At 41.3% G+C, this 22,011-nt stretch overlaps 1 protein-coding gene across 1 annotated transcript; it reads right to left on the bottom strand.

Moving 5' to 3' along the window:
• Positions 1-4,530: 4,530 nt before the first annotated feature.
• On the bottom strand, positions 4,531-19,147 carry LOC120503005 (cytochrome b5). Its single transcript, XM_039711103.1, has 5 exons — positions 18,933-19,147; positions 9,138-9,266; positions 7,428-7,457; positions 6,414-6,448; positions 4,531-5,586 (listed from the first exon to the last, which is right to left on the bottom strand). The coding sequence occupies exons 1-5, from the start codon at positions 19,074-19,076 to the stop codon at positions 5,508-5,510; spliced, it is 417 nt and encodes a 138-aa protein (XP_039567037.1). The 5' UTR covers positions 19,077-19,147; the 3' UTR covers positions 4,531-5,507.
• Between the last annotated feature and the right edge of the window lie 2,864 nt (positions 19,148-22,011).

Here is a 22,011-nt window from a genome sequence, read left to right as displayed (position 1 = left end):
TTCCAGTTTTTAACTGTGCTGGTAGTTTACTTAGTAAACAAAAGAAATACGTACAAATTTGTATTTATGAGGGAATTTACACCCGTCTGTTTGCTTGCAAGCTGCATTGCTGACACTCTTTTCAACAGCATTACTGGAACTCCTGAGCATTCCAAACAAAATCAGGATCTGTTTGTCCAGGGTTTTCTTTTACACACAGGAATGAAGTCCCTGCAACAATGAATTTAAAATATGTGGATTTTTAAAGTACAAAAGGAACATAGTTTGGTGACTTATTTTTTTAACTCTATGCTGCTTTGTTATTTTGTTTTATTTCATAACAGCAGTTGGAAGTAGGAAGGCTGTCTATTTTTAAGGGATTCATAATGAGCTTGTGATGACTTCAAGAAGAAACTGAAAGGTTCCCACATGAAAGTGTGTGACAAGTCTGGAGCTGCATTCTCATGCTTCATGCAAACCAGAAGCAAGGCCCAGCAGAAACCAGGGAGGTTACGCCCACAGGAATGATACAGACATATCCAAACTCACTCTAAACTAGGCCAGAGTCTGCCCAGGCAGTTTTACAAACTTTGTCCAAGAACCAGGATAAATATGCAATCAGTCCATCCCTTCCAGTAGAAACAACAATGCTGGATTCATAGCAGATAGGAGAGTGTAAAAATCTCTGCTCTTAGCAGTTAGGGCACAGAGCTTGGAAAGAAAATTGTGGACATCCTTGTTTCACAGGCTGTTTCTCTTTTCTTCAGCCACCCTTCCTGCTCTTCCTCACCTGCTGACACTTATTTGAAGACACCAATTTACTAAATGAAAAAGCATAGTTTGTTTTCTGATCGTGTAGATGTGTGTTATATGTGATCTGAAACACAATCCTAGATCTAGAGTCTCCTGGGACTTTGGGGCAGGATAATCTTGGCTGGCACATCCAATAGATGCTGAGCTTCTCAAGCCTGTGATTGTCTTGCCTTCAGCTAAGGTGCAATAAATTATCTTGCATGCAACCAAGTCTAAGAGCAGCCCACTACCAGGAGCTGCCTGAGAGCAGCTAGTTAGCTCTAAGTCTGCACACCCCAGCTTGTACTCTAGTAACTTGTTCATCCGTATCCTTATGCCTGAAGATCTCACCATGACAACAAAATATATAATAACCTGCATTCTCAAATGTCTTTGTGACTTCCACAGGGTCAAAAAGTTGTTCTACAGAATCAAAATAAAACAAGGTTTTCTCATTCTGACCCCAGAAGCCGTGACTGCTCAAATACAATCTTCCCTTGAGTGTTTTTAAATTGCTTGTCCTCCTCAGACTGATACAGAGAATGTTATCAACTGCAGACTACTCTGAAAATGGATCCAAATAAATACAAGCTGTGATGTATCCACTCAGTTGACAAATGAAAGGATATTTTTTGTTTCCAGGGACCAGCCCACCACCCTCCTTCTAAGGCTTCTAAAGCAGCAGGTTAAACTCTTCTTTCATGTCTACCCTCAAGCACCTACCACCTTCCATGGATATCTCTGCAAGCCATGTTAAGTGATACTAAAAGCATCAACTGCCTTCAGAAATCTGTGACAGGAGAATGATGTTTCCTTTTTGAAAAAAAAGTCACTTAGGAAAGCACACCCCTTGCTTGGTTTACCCTTTTCTCTATTCACGCCCCCCTAAACCTTGAAGCAGTTTCCAGTACACATTTCCCACGGCTGAGAGGTAAAACACCTATTAATTTCAAACAATACATGGCTGTTTTTCTCCAAGACCTAAATAGGCGAGACTCCAGAGACACCGTAGTGCTCTCACCCTGCAACAGGATCAATCAGGTTTATCCACGCACCAGGGTCTGTGGAAAAAGTGAAAATTTCTGTGGTAGTTGTGCTACTAGGCACAGCTCCTGGACTCTGGAGGTCTGCAGTAATTCTCTGGTGTTCTCTTCAGAAACACCAAAAAGCCTTCCCTGAGGCTTTCTTGTGCATAACTCTTTGTGCTACTTTGAGTGAGCACAACTGACAGCCATGGGCAGTACTTAGGCTGTGTCTGCCTAAGTGCAGCAACTGTTTAAGTACAGGCACAGGAATTGTACTACACAGGATAAAAGTCAAAATCTACTCCCTTACACATGAGACTGCAGTGCAATTGTGTTTATTCTGAGCTTTGTTTTAGCAGAATCAATATGGGCCATTGCAGGCTCCCAGTTTAAGAAAGTCACAATTTATGTCACCACTTTTAAAAAATTTGCAAAGAAAATGTCAAGGATTGCTTTATGCACACTCCTACATGTAAGAAGATAAAGAACAAGTCTAACTAGTTTTTAGAAAGAATAGAAAATCCAGCATTAATCATCTACCAAGATCCAATGTTCCAACATTTTCTCATTAATTCATGTGCTTGTCTGCCCACCTACTTAAAACCTCAAAATATTTCAACACATAACGCATAAATCACAGGAGGGAACGTAATGAAGTATGAAAGTAAAGTGGAATTCAAATGTCATCCATCAGTTACTAGCTTCACCATAGATGTGGACAGGCATTAGAGCTAAGCATGGAGGAGCACGAGTTCGCTCCTGCTTCTTGTTCCTTCTATTTCATTTTCTATGAAATTTTCAAGAAAAAATGTTGTAATACTGTTAATATTCTGTATGTTTTGTGCACACTGATATAGCTCATTCATTCCCACTAAGTTTCAGTTAAGACATTGCCAGCCTTGCAAATAAAAGAACAGTTTTGCTTCAAATGCCCATGAATTTATAAACAGTGTTTTACCCTCAGTGGTTAAACACAGAAAATAAAAAAGAGCACCTTTGCATTATTTTGTCTCCAAAGAAAACTTGTCATCAGCTTCCATTTGCCTAGCTTTCACACCCTTGCCAGCTTTCCTCCAGCATTCTGCACAATCCTGACTGCAGCAGGATGACCAGGGAAAGGCATTGGACCAGTGAGATGGAGCATGAAAGCCAGAGAAAGGAACAGCACATTGTTTTTGCCTTGTCATCTCAGGGGGAGCAAGTGAACAAGCTGTGCTGGCTTTACTCCACAGACACCAAGAAGCAGCCAAGGCCATCTCCATTTAAGGGGGAGCTCCCCATCACATCAGAATGTGCATTCTTGTGAACAACAGAGGACAGGCAAATAAAGGCCAAAAATGCAATGCCCAAATAATTTAAGGCAGTGTAAACATTACAAGGTTGTACAATAAAAGATGACAACTGATTTAAAGCATCAACCACTAAAACCTCTTTAAAAAAAATTATTTAAAATTAGTATTTATTATCAGACAATTAGAGCAAATACTTTCAGATTGGATCTGTGGACAAAGGATTTTGTTCTGAGAAGAAAGCAGACTGTCAATTATATTCTTTTTGCTGTCAGACTGTAAAAACATTGACTGCTCTTAATTCACTTGCTTTTACAATAGCACAGTCATTTACTCCTCACCACACCCATATATTTTTTCTTTTAAAAACATTGACTGCTCTTAATTCACTTGCTTTTACAATAGCACAGTCATTCACTCCTCACCACACCCATATATTTTTTCTCTTCTCCTATTCATACTCAAAAACTAAAGTCATCTATATGACACCTCTAAGGAAAGCAGCTCTAACCTTAAGAGTATTAAAAAGGAAAATAAGCCAAATCATTTTTCTAGTTTAGATCTATCTCCATTTATATTTTAAAACCCAAAAGGAATGTGTATCTCTGAGGAACAACTTGTAGCCATACCATTGGTGGTGAGTGCACAACCACATTAGCATTTTTACTCTATTAGTTATTGAAGCACTGCCTACTTGTCTATACTCACCATGCTTCTGGTTCACATTGTGGAAATTCCCTGCACATGCCAGCTTGAATACTTTTAGATGGCACTGAGCTTCCATAGTTACTCCAGGGAATTGTACAAATATCCAGTATACAGGACCAAAATAGAGCAACATTATGTTAAAATTCCAACAAACACAGCATGGGAAAAAAGCATTACACAGCAAGAGTTCCACATGACAAATACACTTTAATTCCACTGCTCTATCTGCTGATGTGGACATACTTATCTGTCTGAAATTATTGGAGGGGGAAAGCTAAGCTTTTTCTAAAGTTGCCTTTTTTGTTTTTTGCCTTGCCTACATATATGGACTCAAGTATTATTTTAAAAATTAAACTTGATTTGTGATTCTCAATACTAACTCTGAGTTATTATATCCTTTTTAAAGGTTATCTATAAAACTACCAATAAATCTTGAAGTTTTAAACTCCAACTTGATTTGTGATTCTCAATACTAACTCTGAGTTATTATATCCTTTGTAAAGGTTATCTACTACCTATCTACTAAAACTACCAATAAAGCTTGAAGTTTTAAACTCTGTTTCACAACATTCAGAGGGAAAGCCATGGAAAAACATGGACAAAAGTTAGTGCTTGATATGAAGCTGATGGGAACTGACTGATGGGAAGCTGAAGTGCACTTCTGACAAGTGTCTCAATAGGACATCCCTTTCAGGGCCTTCAAAGAATCTGGAAATGAAGGTGTTTGAGCCAGCAGGTGTAACCAATTAAACTTTTATTCATGATCATTTACATATGACTAAAAATGTTCACCACAAAATGCAAACTTGTAGTTATCTTGTATTCAGCAGTAAAAACAGTCGCCTCTTCACAGTAAAGCACCAAAGCGCATAACAGAAGAGTCAGAAATAGATTTATCATTTTTTCCCCTGAAAATGTACTTGACACAGCTGAAGACTTGATCGAAAATTTCTTCCAGAACAATTTTACAGTCACCTGAGTGTTTGGCAGGAACAGTACTATTTAGTAGCAGTTACTTTTTTCTGCCTTTTTTCACAAAAACAAGACAGACATAATTGGGCCAAACATTGAGTTTCACCTGAATTTTTGAATGGGAGACAAACAGAACAGTTTGCTAGTAGGAGTACCTACAAACACTATAAGAGGAGTTGTCAAAAAAAAAAAGGAAAAAAACCCAGCTCATTATAGCTGATTGGTAGGGCCCAACCCACTTCCAGGCACCTATAACTCCACTCAGTTTTATTCACTACATTTAACTTGCATTTCATTCATACTACATTTAAAAAGACAACATGATTTTTTTAAGTTAAGTTGTGTACATGTACACAGTTTTGGTAGTTTTTTAAAGCTGTAAAATGTATAAGTAAAGAGAGTACTAATGACCCTACTACAGATTAAAGAGAAATAACCAGAATCAATGTTACATACAAAACAGTATTCTACCACAGAAACCAATACAGTTATCAAGTAATTAATTAGAGAATAAAAGTGTTATACAAAAAGAGAAATGGTGCCTTTTTATCACTTCACAGCAGCATATAAGAAGGCAACATTAAGAAAAGTGCACAGCAGAAAAAGAATTGTTTCATTTTCTGAAAAACTTGAATTTTTCTTCAGACATCAGGCTTTTCTCCAGGAACATATTGGGTTAGGATTGCTTATATTTTCTTCCAGAGAAGGTATTCTCTTCTTGCATTACTTCTCAGTAAGGCGCTTACTCTGACATGTAGGAACGATACATCAGGGCCACGATAATCGCTGCTATTGCTGGGATCACCCAGTTGGACCATGAACTAAAGGGAAGGTTTTGGAAAAGCAGTTTAGGAAGTGACAACCAGCAAGTTATAACAAGAAAAAATAAAGTCATTGCTTAAAGAAGTCCTTTCTAGCTTCTCCAGGGCAACAGAGCACCTGGATTGGCTAGTAGTACTCAAGACAAGGGAAGAAGCTTCTACAGTAAGGCTTTGTACTAAAGCTTACAAAAAGTTGGCATACTAGAGAAGAGTAAAACCCTAGGCACATGTAAAATCATGCTGTGCTGCCCAGAATGTCATTCATCCAAAAGCTATTTAAGTAGCAGCATCACATGACTCTTCTAAACACCAAACTCCCCACCCAGAGGGTCACAGAAGAGTCCTCCAAGGTTTCAGCAGTAGGCATTGTCAGCAGAATGTAACTACACAAAGTTTTTGATTCAGTGGGATTCCAAAGAGTTTTGCACCCCCCTCCCAATTCTGACATATCTTCCTTCTTACACAAAGAATCCTCTTATTTCCCTTAGATGCAACAGCAGTAGCAAATTTTAAAAGTGAGGCATCCATGTCAGTAAAATAGTTGGCAACAGCACTAAGAGTCTTCCCTCTATGTGGCAGACTCCAGAAATAAAGGCCTGTGGCAAACAAACCATTTGGTAGATACTGACACCTGCCAATAAGAGAGAAGTAGCTACCTAGTAAGCTGCCACTTGTAAAGTGGTACATAGATGCCAACGGACTTTACAAAGAACAGAAATTTTCATGCACCACCCCCTGATAACTTAGCTTCCAGCAGATAAAGGCTATTCAGCTCCTTAACCTTCAGAAAATCATGAGGAACTTTGACATCAGATGTCATACTGTACCTGGAAGTAGACTGAACAGTGGTAATAAGGGTTTCCTGGAAAGCAAAGCATAAGAAGATAGTTACTTCAGGAAGACAAGCCTCTCCACCTTGACTAGCCTCACAGTTTCTCAAAACTCATCAAGTGAGACTAATTCAGAAACAACTCAGTGTATGCATTTGGGAAGCATTTTCTCCTAATTCCTACAGCAGTTCTGTTGTATTATAAGCTAGCTAGTAGCAGTTTCCATAGCTAACATTGCATCAAGTTCCTAAAACACTATCAACAAGAATTTTGCTGCAAGTTTTCTGTGAAGCTGACTTCAACCTCAGGTTACATTTGAAAAGTTTCAGTCATCTGTAAGACAAAAATCCTTTCCTTGACTAAAATCAAATTGAAAAAACTTGGAATTAATTCACAAATATTTTTTATATCAAAACAACATATAAAAGCTCCTAATTCACATCTATAAGCCTTATTAAACTCAGGGGTTTTAGTGTGGTGTTTCAGATTGTGTAAGAATCAAATTGTTACAGCTGTTCCTGATACTGATTTGGACTTGTTCTGTTTCCACAGAAAAAGCAGCACTACAAGGCCAAATCCCAGCTGGGTACATGTGCACAATTTATATGAAGACTTGTTAATTTGAGTAACTCTACTTGTGTATGACCCTAAGTTTATTTTAAAAAAACCAAGCATTAAAACCCTACCTAAATTTAGTGGTGCATGATCCATCACTGCAAAATTACTTGCTTTGGTACCAAAACATTTGCAATTAATTTAAATAAAAGAAGGATTTTACACTTAGTTACACACTTAGTAACCCCCAAATCTGAAGCCACACAAAGAAAATAATGGTTAAGGGAAAGAACAATTTGAAGCAGTATCAACAAGTCTAAGAGATTTAAAATCTGCAACATTGCACTTAAACTGGATTATTACTTTTTCTGGGGATATACCATTCATACACAGACAGTAGGTCACTGTTTGTAATGCCCAAAAGAAATAATGTGGCATTTCAAGAAACACACTTACTGTTGGTTTCTGAAGCTTGGATCTATCATCCTGCAAGAGAAAAGAGCAAGAAACATTTAGACAAAATATGAAGCATTGAAAACAAAACTAAACTCACACAATTTATCACTAAATTCAGTTTGCATTCATTCTGTTAATGTGTATGTATTTTTCCCTAGGTAAAAACAGACCTGAAAGGGAGCAGATGTCAGTGATTGATTTTGAGCTAACATAAACAAGATCACTTCCTTAAATAATACTTCCCACTATGCAATGAAGAAGTGAAACCTGAACCTCCAACAAATTTTATTATTTTTTGTGCCCATGTTTTCACATTTCCTTTGTCTCTGGAGAGTACATAACCTTAGCTTATACATTGACTGCAATCATATTGATTCTGCTTCCTGTACTTATATTATCAGGTAAAGTCAACTAACTGGTTGTGCCAATGTCCACTGGACCAAAGGTCCCAAAATCTAAGGATCTTTCATAAACTCAAAGTTCTGCTTGGCACAGTCACATTCATTAAAAAAAAAAAAAGCCTACCAGTATATAATCTTGTCAGTGCTGTATTTGTACATTACACTACCAAGGTGTTTCTTTCATACCAAGTGATAACAGGCACTTGCCAAACACAGAAGAACTGACTGATACCCATGTTAAGAACAACATTAGTGGCATCAGAAAGAGATGGCAAGCCTGCAAAGCCACAAATGCACAAATGTGCATCAGAGCTAAAACACTTCTTATTAGGACAAGCTAGACTAATAATATTTATCAAGAGATGACCTGAGACAAAGGAGACAAACAAGAGTAGGAATCTTACAGTGAAACAGGCTACTCGAGACAGTGATTTTTACCCCAAAACATACATGAAACAAGAGGAAAAGAGAAGAGGCAGGAGTGGGCAGTAAAGTGGAGCAGACGGGCACTCCAGCAGCCTAAACCTCCAAACAGTGGTTTTCAGCTATTAAGATGCAGGAGAGTTTAACTGTGGCCTAGCTGAAGGAAGCCAAGGCAGCAGCTCTGTAGCTAGAAAGAAATACTTCAGAACTTGAGACAGCAGAAAGGTGCTCATTAAAAGTACAGGAAATGGGATGGACAGTATAAAAGAGAGGATGTGACAGATGATCCAGTGGGAACTGATCATAAACAATCCTGACAGCCACTAGTAGGGAACCATGATACAGCTAAAAATGGCAGGTGAGAGAGAGGGGAAGACAGAGCAACAAACTAGAAGTACAATGCTTATAATAACCCTTTTCTGGATATTCAAATAAAGAGCCAGGATTGCACTTTTCAATGCAGGTGGAAGCCTGGCAGATAGGTATTTACAATGGTGAAGGCATGAAAGTGGTTGTTAAGTAGTCACTCTGCATAGTGGCATAAGAAAAGGTCTAGAAATTCTGACATACCACCTTCAGGGTTACAGAGTTTCATTACAAAGCTGACAGTGTATACTGGAAATGACACTATTCCATGTTCAGTTTATTCAAGAACTAAGCTGTAAGGCAATTTAAATCACCAAAAAATGTGACTATCCCTGTGCTAGACTAATCAAATCCCTTCACACTGGGGGAACTATCTCAAACCTAGGTCCATCCACAAACAGCTGCAGATCCAAACCAAACTAGCAGTTCTTGATTTTGAAGTAATTACCAGACAAGTAACTAGATGCAAAAGCAGTATAGCAAACACAAAAGTAAGGATACACACTCATAATATACTCACAGGATGAAGTTCCCCAACAATAAAGGATTCTGACAGTGTCCTTGCATCTGTGGAATGGCCAACATCTTCGAAGTTCTCAGTAGCATCTCCCCCAGCTTGCTCCCTAAGGACCTCTTCACCTCCTGGGTGCTGCAAATTTCAATGAGTTTAAATTTGTTACTGAAATACATTTCAAATTATAGAAATGTAAATTTTGCATTTTTACATTTCTAAATTTTTTTTAAAGAGCAAAATCAGCTGCTACACTTTCCAGAGCAAACATAAGCCTTTCTGAATAACTAGAGAGCTTTTTGTACTCTCTGAAGCCAAAACCAAGGAAGCTAAGTCTCTATTTCATTGGCAAAGAAATAAACTGAACACAACTAAAGCATTTAGAAAGCTGTGTGGGAATCAGTCTGTTTTTTAACAGCAAACTATCATCTGAAGTTATATTCTGTGTTTTCACTTATTTAGGAAACATGTATTTTTACCCAAGCATTGCTTTATACAGCAGAAGGATAAAAGCCAAAAAGGTATTAGCTGCAGCAAGAACATTCCAGGAAGATAAAAAAATCTGTTCACAACATGTGAATCAAGCATTGGCAAAACAAGCTGGCCAGGTGCTAAGGAATCTGACCTCCTAGTTAATCCTGGTTTTAGTGGGGAGGTGGGCCAGATAAGTTTAAGGGTCCTTCCAAAACAAATTATGGCACAAGTATCAAGTAAGACAGCTCCTTTGGAAGTGATTAAGCACAACTGAAAGCTTACTCAACACCCTAGAATAGCAATTTGGTTTTCACAGTCTACGGAATCCCAAAACCACACTGTTGATAAAACCCCTGAGATACAGAGAAGTCATCTCCCAGGATCTTCTAATACCTCAATCCATCACCATTCCTTTAACATGAGCCCCTGTTCTCCATTAACTTTTATTCTTCCCCAGGATGCACTTTGGGGGTTTTACGAATTTTTTATGAAGAACATTTTTATCTGTCAAATAACTCTGCCTGAATATACTGCAATATCTATTACAGATTCTAGTTCTGTGCATTTCCTCAGCTCCAAGTTACTTATTCGTGTAACAGGTAACATGCCACAAAAATTCACCACTCAACTTTCAAGAAGGAAAGTGTTACATAAACATTGGGAATGATTAGATAAACAAGTTAAAAGCACTTAATAGTACTGCCTTGGATTAAGCCAACCATGGAATAGATATTAGCATTTTACCAGTAATAGAGAAGATACAAGGCTTTTGAAGCTCAATTCAGGTTTTAATGCTTCTGAATGATATAACATTATGGAAAATGGGCAAAATTTCTACAATTTAGGTTGATCTTGTGGGGAGCACAGCTCACAAGCCAACCATGGAATAGATATTAGCATTTTACCAGTAATAGAGAAGACACGAGGCTTTTGAAACTCAATTCAGTTTTTAATGCTTCTGAGTACAAGATATAACATTATGGAAAATAGGCAAAATTTCCACAATTTAGGTTGATGTTGTAGGGAGCACAGCTCATCAAGAAGCCCACAGGTTAAAGAAATGGCATTTCTACTAGTCTACTAGTCTAGGCAACTCAGGTTAGCACTTCAAATCCTCCTATTACTCGCATATCAAACCTTCCCTTCTGACAAAACCAGTATTTGTTCATACAGTTGAACCAAACTACTACTATGAATTTCCAGCAGCACTGGAACGCCATAATCTCAATCTTCACGTTAAAGGCAGACATTTATTTTAACAGATTAAGGAAGTTGAGGAGAAAAAAAAAACCTACTATGAATTTCCAGCAGCACTGGAACGCCATAATCTCAATCTTCACGTTAAAGGCAGACATTTATTTTAACAGATAAGGAAGTTGAGGAGAAAAAAACACAACAGTTTTTAAAAGAGCCAAGATACCACAGTCATTAGGGCAAAGGATCCGTACCATGACTAAGCAAAAGCAAGATTAAGCAACTGATAGAGAGATTAGACGCAGCAGCTGAGCCAAAAAAGGTCAGAAGAGTGCTAGCAGAGTAAAGATTATGCAAGCAACCTGCAAATATGGCATGCTCACCAAAATCTGTCCTTGAATCCATTCTGGTAAGTATTCAGGGAAAGGACTGGACAAAAGTTGAGGGAGTACTCAAGTTCAATGCCTTGAAATGGCACTTGAAAAGCTGAACTTGGGTCTAACCAGCACTCCAAGACATGACCTCAACTAAATTTTCACAGAATTTCTTCAGCAATGTGGGTTTGGGCATTTTAATACCATGCTAAAGAATTGTGCCACTCCAAGTAGAAAAACATATGTACCAACTTCAGCAGAAAAGGTGGCACAACTCCTTGGAAAACATGCTTGACAAAACAAGGTATCAACAAGCAGCAAAAGGCCCCAAAGTTAAACCATCCATAAAGCACCAGCAGCATAAGCAGTATGTAAACTCTTACTCATGCACTACAATGAGCCCAAACCCTACTCATACAAGTACATAAAATACCAGTTACTCCAGCAAGTCAAAGATCACATGGTCTACCATACCTCACTAAAAAAAAAAAATCCACCATCCAGCCAAACAAGTGGATACCTAGCCAACATAACTGCATCTGCATGAAAATTACTTCATGGAGTACTTAAACTACTTGCAGGTTGCCAGCTACAGAATGCTCATGTACTAACTTGTGCTCCCAAATCCCTCCCTTGTGCCAGTACAAAGCCATCATGGAGCAGTATGGGCAGCACCACAGAGGCACTCCACCTTTTCTCTGTAGAACTAGTTTTTTGTCTAATTAGCAACTGATCCCTCTGTCTACAAAACCACAATATTAGTATCAAGACAGTGACTGCAACCAGTACTCTCTACCAACCCTCTGACTACCACAGGTCAGCCGAAGAAGAAAAATTCACCCTGACCTCTGCCACTACAGCTGGAAAACTGGTTTTTTTGGGGTTTTTTTGTTGTTTTTTTTTTTTTTTTTATGACATGAGCAAGGCTAAGTATGGAAAATCACACACAGCATTCCAAACTTAAGCCAGATAATGTTAATTACAACCTACTAGACATTGATGGACGTACTTTGAAACTAAACACTTTGCTTTTGATGCCACCTCTGCTTAATGATATGAACTTACAAACCCTCTGGAAATAACTAGCACATAATACACATAATTAATGAAAAGATTTCACCTCCCCTAATGAAAGGGAGCAACTGTAATGTCTCACACAAAGGGCAAGAGCTGACTCTTCTATCAAAAAATGAGCATCTTTCACGGTTGGATGAGTTTCCCAAAGGTTGTTTATACAAGGCTTTTGTTCATGATTCTGCCTGGTAAACAAAGCCTGCTACCAGAACTGCTACTTTAATGAAGATCCTCTGGATAGACCCTGGAACTGGAAAGCCCACAGGGCGATACAGATAATGACTCCTAAACCAAAATCCACTTGATAAAAATAAACTAAGAGTTCTTGCAGGTAAAAGTGTAGTTCAGGGGAAATGAAAAATTATAATAAATTGATGATAAATTAAGACAGCCTAGCTCATTGCTAGGACATTCCCAATATAATAAATAATGTAAGCTATATGCATAACAAATACCAATACAGAGCCAGCACAAGTGCAGAGCACAGACGAATTCCTAACAGCAGCACATTAGAAAGTTTTAGATAAGGCAAATATGCAGTTAATCTTGCTGCTCTCATCTGGGTCAAAAGTCCAACTCACCTCATCCTGAATACCACCTTTTCTCCCCCTTTTGCTACAGTCATGCAGATTTCTCAGTGTCATAGTTCAAGACTCTATTAAATCATAACTACCTTAATTTGCAACTCATGTGCCCTCTCCCTTCCTTTACTGAAGGAATGAAATCTAGGGTCCAATTTAACTTTCAGGAAGGTCAGCAAAGGTCTCCATTAGTGGCAGTCTCAAACTCACATTTCCTTTTCTGCACTACAGGAATGAAAAGCAGAAAAGGGGCAGTGACAGAGCCAGGAACACCCAGAGAACTACAGCTATATTATGCAGGACAGACAGACAAATGCTTGCTTATTTCAAGGGCATTTTCATTCAGTCTGAAAAGAGTCCTCCAAATTTTTTCTATCATCTATTTAAGTTTCAGGACAGAAAGTGGCAGCTCATGTAAAATGTCAGGAGTCTAGAAAAGAAGATCTCACTCTGAAAGTGTATTTTTGAAAACTAACATTAGGCTTTTAGATTAAGTGCAAATGAAATACCGAGTAGCTTGGTGCCTGCCCTGATTTCAGCTGGGATAGAGTTGCATTTTCTTCTTGGAGGCTGGTACAGTGCTGTGCTTTGGATTCAGTGATGTATGAGAATAATCAATGATAACACACTGATGCTGCAGTTGCTGCTAAGCAGCACTTACCCTAATTCAAGGGCTTCTCAATGTCCCATGCTCTGCCAGCAAGAAGGTGCACAGGAAGCCAAGAAGGAGCACAGCCAGGACAGCTGATCCGAACCAGCCAAAGGGGTATTCCATACCACAGAATATCATGCCCAGTACACAAACTGCAAGGAGCTGGCTGGGGGCTGCAGCTTGCTGCTTGGCAATGAGCTGGCCATGGGTTAGCATCTCTTTTTGCCTCCCTTTTAATTGCAATTATTATATTTTATTTTATTTCAGTTATTAAACTGCTCTTATCTCAACCCACACATTTTGTCTTTTTTCCCTAATTCCCTTCCCCATCCCACCAAGGGGCTGCACTGAGGTTAAACCACAACAGTGCCCATTTCCTGACTTACAAACAGTTGCAGCTTGCGGAGTTTCACATATGAATGCTGAAGTGCTATCTCAAAACATTTCCAAATTCTCCTGCAAGCTTCACCAGAGCTTAAGGATTTACACTGGATTCAATCCTCAGACTGCAAGGTTCTGCAGGACCAAGTCCCACGGTTCACTGGCAGGCTCCAAGTGTGCCAATAAAGGCATCTTTCAATGCAAGCCAATCATGACTCTAAACATGGAAGGCATTATGCTACTCCTCCACAACACCATCACACTGCATGAATGTAACTTATTGCCACAAAGGGAAAATAACATTTTTTATTCTGACACAATAGAACAATATTTGCTTTTTGCACTGTATTTAACCAGCATTACAAAACACATTTAGTGGCAGCTGTCCATTCTAGGAGAAGTTTAGGAAAAGTGCTATGGATGCACAAGTTCATCCTGTATGGAAAAAAAATATTTACCAATAATGTTTTTTCGGAATTCTTAGACCACCAGGTTAATTGAATTTAGGTTAATTGAATTAACATAAATAAATCTGTATTAGGTTAATATTAAATGAATGGCATAGTTGGTTAGCAGAACAAGAAACTCCTTATATATGTAATTATCTACAATACAGATATAGCCATGACATCCTGCTGTGAGTACACATGCATTTCTAGTAGCTATTTTCCTTTAAATGACACAGGATCTTATCCTGGTTTCAGCTAGGATACAGTTCATTTTCTTCTTAGTAGAGGGTACACTACAATGCTTTAGATTCAGGATGAGAATAATGTTGTTAATGAACCGATACTTTAGCTGCAGCCAAATAATGCTCACCTAAGTCAAGGACTTTTCGGTGTCCCACACGCTGCCAGTGAGGGAGCACAGCCAGGACAGCTGACCCAAAATGGGATATTCCATAGCACAGAATGTCACACTCCATCCATAAACTGGGAGGAGTTGTCTGTGAGCCACCAATCACTGCTCAGGAGCAGGCTGGCCATCAGTCAGTGAGTGGAGAACCCGTACATGCTGCACCATTTGTTTCTCTTGGGTTTTACACTTCTCTCTCTCTCCTTAACATTACAATTACTGTTACATTTACTTCATTTCAATTATTAAACTATTCTTCTATTGACCCACAAAACTGATCGTACATGCTGCACCATTTGTTTCTCTTGGGTTTTACACTTCTCTCTCTCCTTGTTATTAACCATTATTGTTACATTTACTTTATTTCAATTATTAAATGGTTCTTATATTGACCCATAAAACTGACCTTTTTCTGATTCTCCTCCCCATGCACTGGGCAGGAGGGCAAGTGAGCCACTGCATGGTACATGGGTACTCCATGGAGATAAAGCACAAGACCTGAAGCTAAGGAAAAGGTTTCCCAAATCTTCTGCAACACAGGTCTGACAGCCTTTAATGACAAACAACATCAAAGTTTCTGGTTTCTAGAATACTCTTTCTTGCCAAGACCTTTTAAATAATGCATTCTGAAAACTGAGGTCTCTTGATTGCTTTTCCCAAACTTGGAAAATCAAAGAAAATTCAGAGATGAATATTCAAGCTATGAATTTTCCCCAAGATCTGCCACTTAAAAAGTAAAAATAAAAAAACCAAAATAAACAAAACAAAAAAAAAATCAAACTGATTAAAAAAAGCAGCTGTTGGAATCTTCATTAACCCCATAGAGAAGATATCAAAGCACACAATTGTTTCCTCATTCAGCACTTTTTCTGTATTTCATATGATCTTTTTTAAGCCTTGTCCTTTAGGAAGCTAAGCTACTATGGGTCACACCATGCAATACCTCCACTCCCAACACATACCACGTGTCACCATCCCCAGCCTATTTCCTATCTCACTTCAATCAAGTGTTCACAGAGGCTGATTGTTCCCCAAAGCCAAACAAGTTCCACTGAACATCTACAAGCTCCATGAAGACCCAACAGCTGGACAGAGGGAGTACACCCTTTAACTACTATTATGGAGAGAAAAACAGCACCACACTTTCACTTTTTAAGCACAAGAGCCTCCAAGGTGACCTCAAGATTGAAGCACAGCAAAGTTTTCAACTTCATTATTAATAAGAAAATATTTCCATAGGTTAATGCAGTAGCTGAAAAGATGGCTTACTGGTTTTAGAAACAGTACGGGTGAGCTTAGCTGTGGTTCCCAGCTCTTCACTCATCAGTAAACTGATACTTATGTATTACTTGGGAAGAGCATGAGTGAGGTGACACTTTAGCAGTCCATCCTTTTTAATACTACTGGACTTAAATTTCAGTAGCCCTCATTAAAGTCTTAAAATGTGTTAAGCTTTTCTACTTCTGAAAGGAACTGCAAGAAATACATCTGATGCTATAGCTAACACAATCCCCACTTTGAGTATGGTTTACTGGATTCTGGAATGAACCAGAAACAGGATAGCTTCAATTCCTCCTCAGCTGTCACATGTCACATGCCTCAGGATGTCTGACAGTACCAAAAGAATTAGCATAACAACTGATCAGTTAACCAAGTACCAAAAGCATTCAAAAAAAAAAACAGGCTAAAAAAGCGCTATTAAAGATACTATCAAGTATCTTAATCAAAGAGTTCCAGAAGAAAAATCATCAACACAATGAATAGTGAAATGTCAAAGAGTTTTCCCTAGGACTGTAGCTTGACTTAAAACATTTTGGGTAACTATTTCAAACAGTCTCATTCATTATCTCAGAAGGTCTTGGAAATTTCAGCTCAAAAAGAGCCATGTTCTATTGAAAGCTGTCTAATGTGAAGTTGAAGTCTGACTTGTGCTTACCAGAGCACCTCAAGACATCCCCCACACTGTCCAAAACCCAACTTTTTAAATATTTACAAACTGAATTCTTTTGATATGCTGCCAAATTATCAATGTTGGCCTGAAGGATGAAAATGAGGTTTTCTTGGAAAGATTTACATAAGGTGATGCCTCTGAATATTTACCAATTTCACCATATGTACTGCAGGAAGAGGCTGTGCAACTACTTAAGCTCAAAAGCTCATTAGATCCTGGATTTTTTTTTGTCCAGTTTTTGTTTTTTTTTCTTGGGTGGGGTTAGGTTTAGGGTTTTTCTAAGGTGTGGGTCTTTTTGTTTCTGCCTCTTCAATCTGAACAATATGTACAAACAATATGATCATGTATCAATCAAAACTGATCAAGCTCCCAAAAGATAATTCAGTTTTGCAGACTACACAAAATGCTGCATTCTCCTCCAGAGCTTCTATAATTTGGCCCTGACTGCATAACCACACAGTGATGTCCATAACTAATGGATGAAGATGACCAGGGGCAGAGCTAGATGAGAAATAATGAAGGAAGAGTCACTAGATCAGTTTCATAATCTGCCTTGCTGAAAAGCCAAACAATTTGCATTGACACACAGCTTAAGAATGAAATACTACCTGTGCCAACACTGCCTTTGAAAAATCGCTTGTCAACCCTCCTCTGCAAAATGCTCAGTTTCTCCTTTGAATTGGAAGTGTTTACAAGCACAACAATCAAGATGGGGCTACAGAACTGCTGATGCTTAAAATCCATCTTGTCTCTACCCATCTAAATTGTATTCTTTAAGAAACTTCTGTGAGTCTACCATACACTTTTAAATTCGTTGCTTTTAGAAAGAATTTCTTCACAGAAAGGGTGATTAGACATTGAAATGGGTCGCCAAGAAAGGTGGCAGTCACTGTCCCGACAGTTTTAAGGAAAGACTGGATGTGGCACTTACTACCATGGTCTAACTGACACAGTGTTGTTTGGTCAAAGACTGGATGAGACCTCAGAGGTCTTTCCCAACTAAATTGATCCTGTGAGTCTACCTTAGATAACTGGAATACAGAGCAAGGGAGAAAACACAAAATAGCTAAATCCCAGCAGCATTCAATTACTGAAAAAAAAGTGGCAGTTTCATTCCTGCATTTCCATTGAATAATGTTTTAGTCCAACAACTAAAATGCTTGGTTATTAACCATGACTATCAATGATTACACCAACTGCTGTCTGCCAGAGATCAAAACCATCAATCACTAACTGGGAAGGAAAAAGCCCAACAAAACACAGCCGAAGGAACTGAACTCGACTCTAGTGTCTACACTAGAGCTGGAACTGGTGCAGCTTTGCAGCACCACACTGCATCCCCACACCGATTGGATCAGGGCAGCAGTGAGAGCCACCCTAATTTTCTGAAGCTGGCTGCCTGTATGTAATGCCATGTCCTGCAAAAAAAGACCACCCAGGTCTTAAGGGTACCCAGGATGTACAAATTTGGCAGATAGGAGCACAAGCCACTGTGACCAAGAGGCTTTACCAGCGACTGGATATACAGAAGAATTTTTTTACATTGAAGCAGGAGTGAGGCATTGGCGCAAGTTGCACAGAGAAGTTGGGAATTCCCCATCCCTGGACCTGTGCAAGGACAGGACTGGGAGCAAGCTGGTCTAGTGAAAGGTGTCACTACCCTTGGCAGGGGGCTGGAATGAGATGAGCTTTAACTCCTCTTCCAACCCAAACTATTTTGTGATTCTGTGACTGTCAGAGTAACCCCAAGACCTGTGATATTTCTGGGAACTTTGACTCTGTGAAGCCTCTTTCCTGTTCCACAATACAACACACACTACAATGGTGTCAAGAGAGGAGTTGCTGACCCTTTAGTTCATAAGATAATACGGCTCTGGGTCCCAGCTGAGTTTTCACTTTTAACTCGCTTTTCAGCTGGCACACCAAAGCAAGAAGCAGCCCCACTCATGGCAGCCAAGATTCACGCAGCCAGCCCACCCATCTCAGCTCTCAGTACTGACGCCAGTTTTTTCTCCTGGTCCTTTTTTACAGGAAATTCAGCCCCGAAAGTTTCGGGCGGGCGCACAGCAGCGCAGCCGGAGCGCGGCACTCGCGGGCTTCCCCTGCCCGAGAGGCGCCCGAGCCGGGCCCGCCCCGCGGCTGCTCCTCCAGGGCGCTCCCGCGGCGCCGAAGCCCGCCGGGGCAGGGCGCGGCGAGCCGAGCAGCCGCCGGGGAGCCCGCCCCGCGGGGCGCCGCTGCCCACAGCGGCCCGGCCACACGGGCACCCACCTCGTCCAGGAACTTGGTGACATCGTAGATGCGGTTGTGGATGATGATCCAGGTGCTCTGGCTGTTGTTGTGCTTCTGCACCTCCTCCAGCCGGTAGTAGCGGCCCCGCCACGGCTCCTTCCCGGTCTCGCTGGAGCCCACCATCGCCGCTCCTGTCCCGCACCACAGGCCGACAGCGCGCACAGCGCCGGGGCCCCGCCGCAGGCCCTATCAGCGCCTGCCGCCGCCCCGCCCCTCCGCCCTGCCGGCCTCCCATTGGCGGAGGGCAATGCCACTCAAAGCAGACGGGCAGCCTGGCGGCGCCCGTGGGAGGGACTTTGGCGTCCCACGTGACCGGCGGGCGGGGCGGGGCGGGGCGGGGGCAGTCGGAGCTTCGCTGCTGTCCCATGCCCGCAGTGGCCAGGCCAGCGTTCGCCGCCGCGGGCTGCGGGCCTGCTGTGACGAGCTAATCGCCAACTTGCAATGCATCCCGCATTGGGATGGTTTGGGTTGGAAGGGGCCTTTTAGGTCATCTAGTTCTAATTCCCCTGATACGGGGACCACTAGACAAGATTGTTCAAAGTCCGATCCAGCCTGACCTTGGACACTTCCAGTACAAGAAAGATAACGAAATGCTGGAGAGAGCACGGGGCCAAAAAGATGTTTAGGAGTCTATAGCACTTCTTATGGGAAGAGACTCAGGGAGCTGTCACACTCTTTTCAGTTAGACAGGATGAGAAGCAATGGCCGTAAACTAAAAACCAAAAAGTTTCACCTTAACGTGAAGACATTTACATTGAGAGTGGCGGAGATGGGCCGGTCGGGGCTGCCCAGGGAGGTGGTGGCGTCCCTCTCTCTGGAGACGTTCAACACCGACCCGTATCCCGTGAAGGCTGCTCCAGCTGACCCTGCCTTGGCGGGGGCGTTGGACTAGATGATCTCCAGAGGTCCCTTCCAGCCCTAACAATCTGTGCTTCTGTGATTCAGGCTCCCCGGGCAGCCTGTTCCAGTGCCTCAGCACCCTCGCAGTGAAGATATTTTTCCCTAACATCTAAGCTGAATTGTCCTGGTTCCGCTGGCGCCCCGGCTCGGCGAAGAGCCGCCTGTGCCCGGCTCAAGCGCCCTTGCCATGGGCACACGCAGCGCCGGGCGCGGGCTGAGCTACACCCGCACGCAACGCGGCTCTGCCGGGGCTGTGCCCGGCGCTTGGCCGCCCCAGCACCCTGCCCTCTCCTGCCGGTGTCCCAGCAGGCAGGGGCTGCCCGGGAAGTCACAGACCCTCATTGATCCCGGCAGGCGGCGGTGCCCGCAGGCGGGGGGAGCGCGGCTGCCGCTCTTCCCGCGCAGCCCGTGAGGCGATCCCGGCGGGAGCGCCCCTGCCACAGGTGCTTCCACACAGCTCCTCAGAACCTCCCGGCTGTCGCACGAGTCCCTCGCCGCGCCTTGGGAGAGCTCCCCCGCGGGGCTTGGAGCGAGGCTTCCCTGTGGCACTGCCCTGCTTTGCTGCCAGGCGGGCTGAGGGCGCAGGGAGCAGTGCCTTTCCCTTCTCTCGGTGAGGCTCTGTCCTCCTGTTTCCCTGCGGTTTTGGCTGAGGTAAAATATGTTTCCTTTGCTCTGGTCTCAGATGTGTTCCATGGCTTTGTCTGTGTTTCAGGCCAGTATGGGTCCCCACATCCCCACGTCACATCCATGCATAACTTGGGTCCCTCAGCAGCAATTAGCCCCATGGACACACTCAGGCTGGATTTGTGGGGATTTTTGTTGTAGCTTAAAGTTTACCCAGTGTGACCTGTCACCCTTCCTGAGTGCAGGACAGCTTCACACTTCATGGAATGTCACCACCATCTTCAGATCCTGCCTCAGCTTTTCAGTCAGCCTGACAGTAAGAGTAGCTGCTCTCCCTCAGATCGGTGTTGTTCCCAGTTTTAATGAGGAGGTTCTTCAGTACGACTTCCAGGTTGTTACTGAAAATTGCAAATACTGCTGCCGAGCTCTGGGGTTTAGTTGCCTGTTCAGACAGAAAAGACAGGGATAGCCATTCCTTGACTGATGTTCCCTTCAGCTTAGCAGGAGCTCAGGTTTCAGGTTCAGGTGCTGTGATTATTGGCACGTAAAGGTCCGATTTCTCCCACACACGTGAAATCCTCTTGTACAGAGGGCGTTGTGTTCATTTCCGATGATATATAACCAGTAGTTCTTTCTTAACTGGCAGCTCTGTGTTAACTGCTGCTTTTCTCTTTATCCTCTCCCCTGAAGGGAGAAGTCTTTTGCAAGCACTCTGTCCCATTAGCTTTTAAGATGTCTGAGAAGATTTAACTTAGGCTTAATACAGCAAATTGTTCCCACAGGGGGAGTCATCCTCAAACAGCAAGCAGGGCACCGGAGCATTGTAGCATGTGTTTTACAACATCTCTGCCACAAAAAACCCCAATAAACATTATGAAATCCTTGGACTCGGGCTTTCTTTTCTATGGTTGCAAAAGGACAATATTTTTTTTCTCATTTTTTTAAAAAATTGAGCTTTCCCTTGAGCTGTAGCTTTTGGAATTTTCTGATGAAGTGATAGTCTTGGCTGGCATTTTAAAAAACCTCGCTTTTCATGACTGCTGAAAAACAATGAAATGTGTTTTCCTTTAAGGGTAAGAAATAAGAAAGCATTATTTTCTTTTAAATGACAGTTATAAAACACTCACCTTGTGATTTTTCTTGAATATGATGGAGGTTAATCTGTTTTAAGTGTTACACTGTGAATAAAGCAGAGGAAAATCAGAACAGCGAAGTTATCTGACATTTTTTCTCCAAATTTGCTTCCTGTTCTTAATTGTTTTATCACAATTTACAAAATTGCTTTTCAGGTGAATACCTGGTGAGTTCATAAAATTTGGGATCAAAATGTTTATTGCTGTCCTCACTGTGCTGGTGAGACCATTTCCTAAAATAGTTTTAGGTTTTGGAGACGGAGAAATACTAAACCTTTTAATATACAAACCAGCTTTTTCTGGTGTGCAATATTCATTCCTGGCTTTCTAACTACCTGTATTTCTTTGAAATACTTTGATTGGAAAAGGTGATACAGTTAAAGGGTGTATTTTTCTTCAAG

Source organism: Passer montanus, unplaced genomic scaffold, assembly GCF_014805655.1.
Source record: "Passer montanus isolate IOZ18808 unplaced genomic scaffold, ASM1480565v1 scaffold24, whole genome shotgun sequence".
NCBI lineage: Eukaryota > Metazoa > Chordata > Aves > Passeriformes > Passeridae > Passer > Passer montanus.
Note: the sequence above shows the minus strand (reverse complement) of the source record. Positions and strands in the feature narration are given on the sequence as shown.